Here is a 12,100-nt window from a genome sequence, read left to right as displayed (position 1 = left end):
TATTGTGACCTGTGAGGTGATCAAAATTGACTGCAAATGACTGGAAATTAGTGTTATTGAGGTTAATAATAATGTAGGACCAAAAAAAGAGCAAGAATATGGGATTTTAGCATATTTTTTCTAAAAAATACAGATCCAAAACCAAAACACGGGGGGGGGGGGGGTCGGTGAACATCTCTAGTTTTTACCCATGGCATCTTCATAGTGAACATCATTGTACACGATTTGTTAGACTGGGAACCGTTTGCATGTTATATTTCCACTACCAGCCTAATTTTATATAAAGTGGATAAGGGAAACCACTGTGCTCAATGGCAGCATCGGATCACAGCACTTGCACAGTGCAGGTCTCTATTCTTAGACATTCTGCAACCTAAGCTACGGTTAAACCTGACCACAACTTGGGACCGCTGATTTATGGGCGCTGAGTAGACATGCAGTTACGTAATGTAAACGCTAGAATGTGCTAAGCTTTGCTTATTAATATTTCCATTGATGCTTAGCATACTCTAGTGTTTATTACTATACACATTATAAATGGGCTCCTCCCATTACATGTTGTCAGATGCCCCTTGTCCATGCCAGCCTGAGGCACACAAAGCTTGGGCTGGTCTGGCAGATGAAGAACATTGGTAATCTGCTATGCTTCTCTCATTAGGCATCCAAATCTGCTAGCAGAGGTTATATTTTTACATTATAAATATGATGGATGAGGATACATCAGCAATAATTTTATGTGCTTCATTGACACTCGCACTAGCATTGCTTCTTTTCTTGTATAATGTACTTGTTGACACTTTTGACATTTAACCTATTAGTTCCCTGTTTGAGCAATTGTTATGCTAAATGCAGCAAGTTTTTGGAAAAATATCTTGACGAGCCACCCAATGATGCAAATGATGGTCAGTTCATGGTGGAAACGTACAGTACTTCTACCTTATTGTGATAAGCTGAAATATTGCCAGAAGATGCCTGACCAGTGGCCTGAATTATCCAAATTTGCAGCTAAAACACTTTCCTGCCTGTTCTTGTGCAGTCTGAATGTGGAATGTATCTGAATGTGGAATTGTAACTGAAAAGTGCAAAAGCCAGTTATCCCCCAAAACTATATGTAACCTGACAGCAGCACTGTGACTGTGCAGACACCTCCGGGCACTGAAGAGCTACAACTTCCATCATACTTTGGGGGAGGAGGAAGGAGCCTGAGCCAGGCTGGGTATTGAGCATACAGAGCTCAGTTATTGATGTGAGAATAGAAGATGAGCAGTGTCAGAGAGGACAGACACTGTACTGTGTAGAAGGATAAATATAGTGGTGGACAGCGCTGACTATACTGACGGGAGTATAGAAAGGACAGTGATAAGATCAGTGAGTGATACCCAATACTATATACCAAGCCCTTACTGTAATAAGAGGGCGATGGTATACATAGAAGAGGTATTAGGGATCAGTTCAGCTGACAGTAATAATAACTTAATGTTATTGGATGTGAAGTATCATTGAAGAACCTCTTATCAGCAGTACATTAAGTGAAATGCTGGATTTCAACCATAAGGCAGCAGACGAATGAACAAATAGCTATTTGTGTGAATAAAACATAGATGAAAACAAAGTGACAACACTGATTTTTCTACAATCTCATTCATATTTCCGCTGTTGTAACTCATCAAATGTCCTCTGAACGTTCTGTAACGAACTCTCCCAGACATCAGGTTGGTGACCCCAGAGTGGCTCAGTGAGAGACTCCCCCCCCCAGTGAGAGACAGAGACCTCCACCCCCCCCTCCCCCAGTGAGAGACAGAGACCTCCACCCTGCCCCCCCCCAGTGAGAGACAGAGACCTCACCCCCCTTTCATTCCTTTGCAGACCCTTCTATGGTACCTGAGTAAAATCCTCAATATCAAGAAGTTCTTTAGGTCAAAGATTATTGAAATCTCACCATGTATTGATGACAGATAAATGGTAAATAGACAGAGTTAAAATCTGCAGAGAGTATAGCACGTGACCCAGCTGTGTAATTGCTGTATGCCGGCTTCACCTGCTAAGTGATAATAAATACTAACAAAAGCTGGATGTATTTCCTGTGCATCTTACAGATCATATAGCAGCGTCACATCACAGCAAAGAGCTTTCCAAAACTTCCTTTTTAAACCAACATTTTCAGGAATCCAAAACTTATACAAAAAAAACAAAACAAATTTGTTTGGATTTTGGAGCAAGATTCCATGTGAGATTCACTGGTTGTACTGTGAATACTACATGGTTTCATGCATAAAAATGTTAAAAATAATTTACATTTATCTGGAATGTTTCAGAAATATTTAAGTGATTCTTAAGTTACAAATGTATATACAGACCTCCCTCTTACTAACATCAAACCACAGTCCAAACCTGCCATTATCGTCAGGGGCCGAGTCATTAAAGAAAGGCGAAAAAAAAAAAAAGTTTGTTTATTATTTTGCACGTAAAGAAATCACTGTCTGTTTTCCCATGCAGGACACAACTGGTAGCTTATTTGTACACTGAAATGTAAAGTTGTTCTAGGACAGAGAATTCTCAGCCCTGGAATCTACAATTCCAGAAATCACTCAGTGAAATGACAAAGAACTCGCCCGTCAAAGCTTTTCTTTTTTATCTAAAACGTAAAATTCTGTAGTGACAGAGACGAGTCCCCAATTGTAAAGCGCTACGGAATATGTTGGCGCTATATAAATAACTGATGATGATGATGATGATGATAAGTGGTGAATGCGATACATGTAAAAGGTGAATGTTTCCTTACCTTGACTGAAACAAAGATATCTAAAGCCTAAGTTCATTCAGATACATTTGTCAGCTTTTGCAATCATATATTAGGTCTGTCCTTAGCCTCCCGCAGTATGAGAACACTTATAAAGGACACAGGAGTCATTAGTACAAACCTGCTCCATGTCGTCTGCTGACAGTGTTAGAGGAAAATGCAGATTTTTTTTCTTATCCCCCAAATGATTTGCAAATGATTGTTTTTAATATACGATTACTTTTCTACAGAAAGGCAGAAGAAAATTTAAAGTGGTTTTAACCTATGTACTTGTGAGTTGGTATTTTCAGCTGACCTGTATGAACGGAGTGTGAAAAGAAAGTGCCCCCCCCCTAACTGCAATAGAACATGTTGCTTACTTTGTTGCAACAATGTTGCTGCACTCTGGAAACAATTAGGACAATTAGCCCAGAGACTGTTATTCCAAATAGGATGTAATTATAAACCACTGCACGCACTACAAGCTGCAGAGAACAACGCCGTACACTGCGCTCGCTAGTCGCCACCATTATGATCCGACGACCAATTTACCTTCTCCTCTGCGTGATCACAGACTGCATCCCCTGACACAATGAAATGTCCGCGTAACGAGATAGCTGAAATAGGAATTAAACGTTTGCTGATTGTTTTATTATCAACTGAACATAGAATTAGAGAAAACAAAAAGACATTTGTAAAAATATTTAACAGAAAAACAAATCTCCATTCAAGTTTATTTCTGTATAAATCTCGGACATGCTGGATTCTGGCACAATACTTATTTACATTCAAGTTTATAGTCTGTTATTTGCAATATTCATAACCCTATGCCAACGTCCCCACTCACACGTTGGTGATGATGTCAAGGACGTAAAATAATTATCAAAAATATATAAGATGTAAATGTCTGTACATAAACGTTTGACGGTTCCTTGTGGTGCATTCAGCATCACAGACTGTACATCTTCTATCCCGCATTACTGCGCAGAACGGTCGTGTGACTGTGACCTCTGACCCTGCTCCTGCCGTTGGCTTAGTGATAATTACCTTGTGCCGCCGATGTAATACACTGATATATAGAGATATATACACAAGTGATGTTGATAACAGAATGAACAGTTCTGATGCCATCGGTTCAGCGTTCTTTAGGAAAACTTGTGTATTATTAGAAATAATTCATAAGCGATATGGGTATTAGAAATAATGTTGGATTTCTGCGACTAAGCTCACAGTCATGTGATCTCCTTGGTGACTTCTAATACCCATATAGTTACAGTAAGTACCACATTATCACAATACGATCAGCGTGGTAAGATAATGTACTGTATGATGGCTAATGTCATAATGAACCGTACTTATAGGACCGTGAACTGTACATTTACCAACAAACTGGGATGAATCAGGAGATCCTAGAACCAGGTTACGGACATATTTTGGGACAGTCCAGAAAACTGTTCTATAGGTGCAGTAAAGTTGGTGTTGCCCACAGCAACCAACCATTGTGTTTACATTTGCGCTGCTTGGTTACTATGGGCACCAGCAGCTCCAGGTTTCTGAAGATGTTATACTGTCTATTAATTATTTATAATTAACAGTCGATACAATTGTGGGACACATACGTATTATAACCTGTTAAAACCAGGCTACATCCTCCCGTGGGTGAACCACGTATACTAGAACTGTGAACTTTGTGCCTGACGTTTTTCCACTGAGATGGACTCTACCAGTTCCAGGTCCTCACATCTAGTATTCTACGTCACTGGACATTTAGTAAGTTGTTACGTTCTACAGAGGTTTATGGACCTAAGTGAATCTCGGCCTGTAACGAGCAGCATTTAGAGCAGAATCCAGTGTGACCAGACAATGATTTGGCAATATGGTGCAACTTCCTGAGCGCTCAACGTCTCCCATCAAACCAAAAGTGATAGGAAGGAACACTCTCATGTTCCGTCTCCCCCGACCGCTGCTGTCTGACCTGTAGAGATTGTCGAGGTTGTCGAGTGCTGGTGGGATACGGATGGGGTCGCGTCGAGATCCGATTCCCGAATGAAGATGACGGCATCTCCGCTGACATTGATGAGACACTGCGCCTGAAAATGGAATATAACCCTTGCATCACTATGGGACTGACTTGCATAGAATAAATCAGATGCCACTAACGGCGCGTGGTACCAGAAGTTCATTATAAAACATCATTTAGATTGAGTCTTCTCACCTGGTTCTTATTTGGGTTTTCCATGAATACACACTGTTTCATGATGTACGAGACAACAGCATTACCTCCGAGAGCTGCTACGTGGGCTCGGACCATAGCAAAGACTTCACATATGAAGGCGTGGAGGAACCCGCTGACCCCACCTTCCTGGAGAAATATCACACTCAGGTTACAGCATCTCAGAAATTCAATGGATTCATCATTAAACAAACATCTCCGCACGGCATCTAGAGATACATTTCCCAAAGAGAAGACTATCCCGGTATCAATGGATCTGCAGCTCACCTCACGCAGGGATGTTGTTTCTCGTATAAAGAACATGTTGATAATTCCAAGGAACTTGGTTATTTTAGCTCCGGGTATGAAGGAGAGAGGTGTCATCTTAACCACAGTGACGGTTGGAGCGCCAATGATAGCACCTGGGCGGTTTCTCAAGTTTCCCTCACCCAACGGACTGGCCTTTTCCAGGGACGTGACTGTAAGAGAAGGGAAAGTGTTTGCATTGATGAACGTAAAGAGAAGATCAATGAATCAATCAATTGATCAGACAGTGTAGAAGACAGCAAGTGGTCTCATTGGCAGTTTGGGATGAGTCGGGTGACGGAGCACAGACGAGGCATTGGTGAAGCTCAGCCTTGTGATGTCAGACAGATGGAGACATAAGAAAGGTGTTTAGATAGAGGATAGTCATGCAGAGCATGCGAGCGCAGGAGTAATGATGGCGGCTTGAACAGAAGTAACATTCCTGCAAAAAGAATCATGAATGAGCTCGGCGAAATGGAAGAAAATAAAGCTGAAAAGGAAGGAGGAACATAAAGAGGACATAAAAAGCGCGCAGGAATATGGCAATAATCATGTGTTGGAAAAAGAAATCATTGAATTTGGGAGAGTGTGAAAGTTGTAACGTAGATCGTGCGGTTTCAATTCTCCAACTCCTGGGATTTACTGGCTAAACTCTGCCTATACGCTAGTTCAGGGCTGCCAAATGGTAATCAATGGGTTGTACCTGTCCTCCAGGGCTTCTTGTGGTCCCCAGAGAAATACGTGGACAGGAAACCGCTAGTTCACACTACACTGTCCGATGGACATACTCTTCTGGAAGCTGGCAGAGGGGGTGTGGTCTGGACATCATCCAGATACCTCCTTGTCCAATCAGACGCTACACTCACTACACACCTCCCAGCCAGGGCAGATTAAACCCTCTACCGACTCTCCTAGGATCGGCTCTTCCAACTCTCCAATGTGGGTCTAAGTTGGGATCCATAACGGGCGACATAACTGGGGCGAAACGCAGAGTTGGGGTATGTAATAAAACATTCCCTTATGCAGAGTAGGAAATCTGCTAAATGGAAATTAAATATTTTTGTTTACATAATTAACTCCTAAGACACAAAATGATTTCTATAATCTTCTGATTATTTCCTGAAACTTCTCTAGGTCTATCTGTGAACGTTTGAAGTAGTTACTTTATTGAAACCAACTTGTCATTTAGATGTTGGTTTCCGTTACAGCAGATGAAGAGTATCCAGTAAATTGTGCCGCTTTCTACAGCTGTCCGTCATCTACATACAATCGGTTTCACACTCTGCTCTTGTAGGTTTGATCTGAGTTTAGCCCTCCCCCCCCCATCACCACCGTGGACCAGACGTCCGCCTGGGAGAATCAGCACAATGAAGAAACACACAACCGCCTACTTGTTTTAATTGATCCGCGTCTTATGGTCTGAGCCCTCATTTTAATGTGGTCTATCCAGCTGTTGCATCTGTCTGCAAAGGAACTGTAATCAGCGCCAGTAGCTGGAGACAGACAGACAGAAAGACAGGGACAAAAAGGAAAAAAAACAAACAAAGAAAAGAGATGGATGACGTCTCTTGCCCATCACAATGTTTCCTGATGAAGCAAATTATCTGCATCTTGGAAAGAAAAGAATCAAGGATTTTGCAAAACGCGTCAGGTGGAACCACACTTACCTCGCTGGTTGGTGACGGCCGCGGGGCCCGCTCGTTCTTGGGGATCTGCATTCAGATGACATACAATACACTATACTTTCCATAACACATGTGGAAATTGTACAATTAAAGAGGATATCCACCCTAATGCCACTTTCTCAAAGAGCAACCACCTGAATTTACCGTACAACCCTTTGTAGGACTGGTGGCGATAGATTCTGCTCACTGCTGAATCCTACAGGTAGAGACTCTTACATAGGACGTTATCCAGACACACTTGGCTCATGAGATGATAAATATAGCTAACAACAATACTGTATTCGTACACGAGGAAGTTTGGAGTGTTCACGTCTGACAGGTTTGGGGAAATAATATTTACTTCCCGCTGCAGATTGAGAGATCAGATTGAACACAGAGTAATGGAGACAGCTTACATCGTCTACCAGTCTCATCTCCTGCGGCCAGAGCCGGACAGGTTACATCGTCTACCAGTCTCATCTCCTGCGGCCAGAGCCGGACAGGTTACATCGTCTACCAGTCTCATCTCCTGCGGCCAGGTTACATCGTCTACCAGTCTCATCTCCTGCCACCAGAGCCGGACAGGTTACGTCGTCTACCAGTCTCATCTCCTGCCACCAGAGCCGGACAGGTTACGTCGTCTACCAGTCTCATCTCCTGCCACCAGAGCCGGACAGGTTACATCGTCTACCAGTCTCATCTCCTGCGGCCAGAGCCGGACAGGTTACATCGTCTACCAGTCTCAGCTAATGCCACCAGAGCCGGACAGGTTACATCGTCTACCAGTCTCAGGTAATGCCACCAGAGCCGGACAGGTTACATCGTCTACCAGTCTCAGCTCCTGCCACCAGAGCCGGACAGGTTACATCGTCTACCAGTCTCAGGTAATGCCACCAGAGCCGGACAGGTTACATCGTCTACCAGTCTCAGCTCCTGCCACCAGAGCCGGACAGGTTACATCGTCTACCAGTCTCATCTCCTGCCACCAGAGCCGGACAGGTTACATCGCCTACCAGTCTCATCTCCTGCCACCAGAGCCGGATAGGTTACATCGTCTACCAGTCTCATCTCCTGCCACCAGAGCCGGACAGGTTACATCGTCTACCAGTCTCATCTCCTGCCACCAGAGCCGGACAGGTTACATCGCCTACCAGTCTCATCTCCTGCCACCAGAGCCGGACAGGTTACATCGTCTACCAGTCTCATCTCCTGCCACCAGAGCCGGACAGGTTACATCGTCTACCAGTCTCATCTCCTGCCACCAGAGCCGGACAGGTTACATCGTCTACCAGTCTCATCTCCTGCCACCAGAGCCGGACAGGTTACATCGTCTACCAGTCTCATCTCCTGCCTACAGAGCCGGACAGGTTACATCGTCTACCAGTCTCATCTCCTGCGGCCAGAGCCGGACAGGTTACATCGTCTACCAGTCTCATCTCCTGCCACCAGAGCCGGACAGGTTACATCGTCTACCAGTCTCAGCTAATGCCACCAGAGCCGGACAGGTTACATCGTCTACCAGTCTCAGGTAATGCCACCAGAGCCGGACAGGTTACATCGTCTACCAGTCTCAGCTCCTGCCACCAGAGCCGGACAGGTTACATCGTCTACCAGTCTCATCTCCTGCCACCAGAGCCGGACAGGTTACATCGCCTACCAGTCTCATCTCCTGCCACCAGAGCCGGATAGGTTACATCGTCTACCAGTCTCATCTCCTGCCACCAGAGCCGGACAGGTTACATCGTCTACCAGTCTCATCTCCTGCCACCAGAGCCGGACAGGTTACATCGCCTACCAGTCTCATCTCCTGCCACCAGAGCCGGACAGGTTACATCGTCTACCAGTCTCATCTCCTGCCACCAGAGCCGGACAGGTTACATCGTCTACCAGTCTCATCTCCTGCCACCAGAGCCGGACAGGTTACATCGTCTACCAGTCTCATCTCCTGCCACCAGAGCCGGACAGGTTACATCGTCTACCAGTCTCATCTCCTGCCTACAGAGCCGGACAGGTTACATCGTCTACCAGTCTCATCTCCTGCGGCCAGAGCCGGACAGGTTACATCGTCTACCAGTCTCATCTCCTGCGGCCAGAGCCGGACAGGTTACATCGTCTACCAGTCTCATCTCCTGCGGCCAGGTTACATCGTCTACCAGTCTCATCTCCTGCCACCAGAGCCGGACAGGTTACGTCGTCTACCAGTCTCATCTCCTGCCACCAGAGCCGGACAGGTTACGTCGTCTACCAGTCTCATCTCCTGCCACCAGAGCCGGACAGGTTACATCGTCTACCAGTCTCATCTCCTGCGGCCAGAGCCGGACAGGTTACATCGTCTACCAGTCTCAGCTAATGCCACCAGAGCCGGACAGGTTACATCGTCTACCAGTCTCAGGTAATGCCACCAGAGCCGGACAGGTTACATCGTCTACCAGTCTCAGGTAATGCCACCAGAGCCGGACAGGTTACATCGTCTACCAGTCTCAGCTCCTGCCACCAGAGCCGGACAGGTTACATCGTCTACCAGTCTCATCTCCTGCCACCAGAGCCGGACAGGTTACATCGCCTACCAGTCTCATCTCCTGCCACCAGAGCCGGACAGGTTACATCGTCTACCAGTCTCATCTCCTGCCACCAGAGCCGGACAGGTTACATCGCCTACCAGTCTCATCTCCTGCCACCAGATCCGGACAGGTTACATCGTCTACCAGTCTCATCTCCTGCCACAAGAGCCGGACAGGTTACATCGTCTACCAGTCTCATCTCCTGCCACCAGAGCCGGACAGGTTAAATCGTCTACCAGTCTCATCTCCTGCCACCAGAGCCGGACAGGTTACATCGCCTACCAGTCTCATCTCCTGCCACCAGATCCGGACAGGTTACATCGTCTACCAGTCTCATCTCCTGCCACCAGAGCCGGACAGGTTACATCGTCTACCAGTCTCATCTCCTGCCACCAGAGCCGGACAGGTTACATCGTCTACCAGTCTCATCTCCTGCCTACAGAGCCGGACAGGTTACATCGTCTACCAGTCTCATCTCCTGCCACCAGAGCCGGACAGGTTACATCGTCTACCAGTCTCATCTCCTGCCTACAGAGCCGGACAGGTTACATCGTCTACCAGTCTCAGCTCCTGCCACCAGAGCCGGACAGGTTACATCGTCTACCAGTCTCATCTCCTGCCACCAGAGCCGGACAGGTTACATCGTCTACCAGTCTCATCTCCTGCCACCAGAGCCGGACAGGTTACATCGCCTACCAGTCTCATCTCCTGCCACCAGAGCCGGACAGGTTACATCGTCTACCAGTCTCAGCTCCTGCCACCAGAGCCGGACAGGTTACATCGCCTACCAGTCTCATCTCCTGCCACCAGAGCCGGACAGGTTTCATCGTCTACCAGTCTCATCTCCTGCCTACAGAGCCGGACAGGTTACATCGTCTACCAGTCTCATCTCCTGCCACCAGAGCCGGACAGGTTACATCGTCTACCAGTCTCAGCTAATGCCACCAGAGCCGGACAGGTTACATCGTCTACCAGTCTCATCTCCTGCCACCAGAGCCAGACAGGTTACATCGTCTACTAGTCTCATCTCCTGCCACCAGAGCCGGACAGGTTACATCGTCTACCAGTCTCATCTCCTGCCACCAGAGCCGGACAGGTTACATCGTCTACCAGTCTCATCTCCTGCCACCAGAGCCGGACAGGTTAAATCATCTACCAGTCTCATCTCCTGCCACCAGAGCCGGACAGGTTACATCGTCTACCAGTCTCATCTCCTGCCACCAGAGCCGGACAGGTTACATCGCCTACCAGTCTCATCTCCTGCCACCAGAGCCGGACAGGTTACATCGTCTACCAGTCTCATCTCCTGCCACCAGAGCCGGACAGGTTACATCGTCTACCAGTCTCATCTCCTGCCACCAGAGCCGGACAGGTTACATCGTCTACCAGTCTCATCTCCTGCCACCAGAGCCGGACAGGTTACATCGTCTACCAGTCTCATCTCCTGCCACCAGAGCCGGACAGGTTACATCGTCTACCAGTCTCATCTCCTGCCACCAGAGCCGGACAGGTTACATCGTCTACCAGTCTCATCTCCTGCCACCAGAGCCGGACAGGTTACATCGTCTACCAGTCTCATCTCCTGCCACCAGAGCCGGACAGGTTACATCGTCTACCAGTCTCATCTCCTGCCACCAGAGCCGGACAGGTTACATCGTCTACCAGTCTCATCTCCTGCCACCAGAGCCGGACAGGTTACATCGCTACCAGTCTCAGCTCCTGCCACCAGAGCCGGACAGGTTACATCGCCTACCAGTCTCATCTCCTGCCACCAGAGCCGGACAGGTTACATCGTCTACCAGTCTCAGCTAATGCCACTAGAGCCGGACAGGTTACATCGTCTACCAGTCTCATCTCCTGCCACCAGAGCCGGACAGGTTACATCGTCTACCAGTCTCATCTCCTGCCACCAGAGCCGGACAGGTTACATCGTCTACCAGTCTCATCCCCTGCCACCAGAGCCGGACAGGTTACATCGTCTACCAGTCTCATCTCCTGCCACCAGGGCCGGACAGGTTACATCGTCTACCAGTCTCATCTCCTGCCACCAGAGCCGGAAAGGTTACATCGTCTACCAGTCTCATCTCCTGCCACCAGAGCTGGACAGGTTACATCGTCTACCAGTCTCATCTCCTGCCACCAGAGCCAGGCAGGTTACATCGTCTACCAGTCTCATCTCCTGCCACCAGAGCCAGGCAGGTTACATCGTCTACCAGTCTCATCTCCTGCCACCAGAGCCGGACAGGTTACATCGTCTACCAGTCTCATCTCCTGCCACCAGAGCCGGAAAGGTTACATTGCTGTGTTCTTTACATACAGAGGTATTGTAAGAGACAAAACTGTGACACATACTGAAGTATAAAGAGAAAGTATATGAACCATTATTTACCTATCCCTCCAGAGCAGGGGTGTAGCATGCCGAGCCTCCAGCCTACACTTTCTCTAATGACGGGCATATCATGCAGTCTCAGCCTAAATCTGCATTATATACTGGGGAGTGGAGGCTGCATTGCACAGAGAACCACCCCCCCTGCTGCCATTCTCCAACTTAACCATTCCCCCCAAGTAGTGCCCGGGG

The 12,100-nt window shown here is 47.3% G+C and overlaps 1 protein-coding gene across 13 annotated transcripts in view; it reads right to left on the bottom strand.

Moving 5' to 3' along the window:
• Positions 1-3,408: 3,408 nt before the first annotated feature.
• Positions 3,409-12,100, bottom strand: part of C2CD5 (C2 calcium dependent domain containing 5) — a 70,181-nt gene continuing 61,489 nt past the window's right edge. For 5 of the 13 annotated variants that reach the window (XM_075210773.1, XM_075210780.1, XM_075210786.1 and 2 more), the window contains 5 exons: positions 6,965-7,009; positions 6,689-6,790; positions 5,280-5,470; positions 4,995-5,141; positions 3,409-4,869 (listed from right to left, as the gene is read on the bottom strand). In XM_075210773.1, the coding sequence (XP_075066874.1) occupies positions 4,720-4,869; positions 4,995-5,141; positions 5,280-5,470; positions 6,689-6,790; positions 6,965-7,009 (635 nt within the window). In that variant the 3' untranslated portion in view covers positions 3,409-4,719. The remainder of the gene's footprint in view (positions 4,870-4,994; positions 5,142-5,279; positions 5,471-6,688; positions 6,791-6,964; positions 7,010-12,100) is intronic. The other 8 variants (XM_075210785.1, XM_075210781.1, XM_075210784.1 and 5 more) reach the window with 5 other exon arrangements.

Source organism: Mixophyes fleayi, chromosome 4 (assembly GCF_038048845.1).
Source record: "Mixophyes fleayi isolate aMixFle1 chromosome 4, aMixFle1.hap1, whole genome shotgun sequence".
Taxonomy (NCBI): domain Eukaryota; kingdom Metazoa; phylum Chordata; class Amphibia; order Anura; family Limnodynastidae; genus Mixophyes; species Mixophyes fleayi.
The sequence above is the reverse complement of the archived record's forward strand: the minus strand, read 5'-3'. Positions and strand labels throughout refer to the sequence as shown.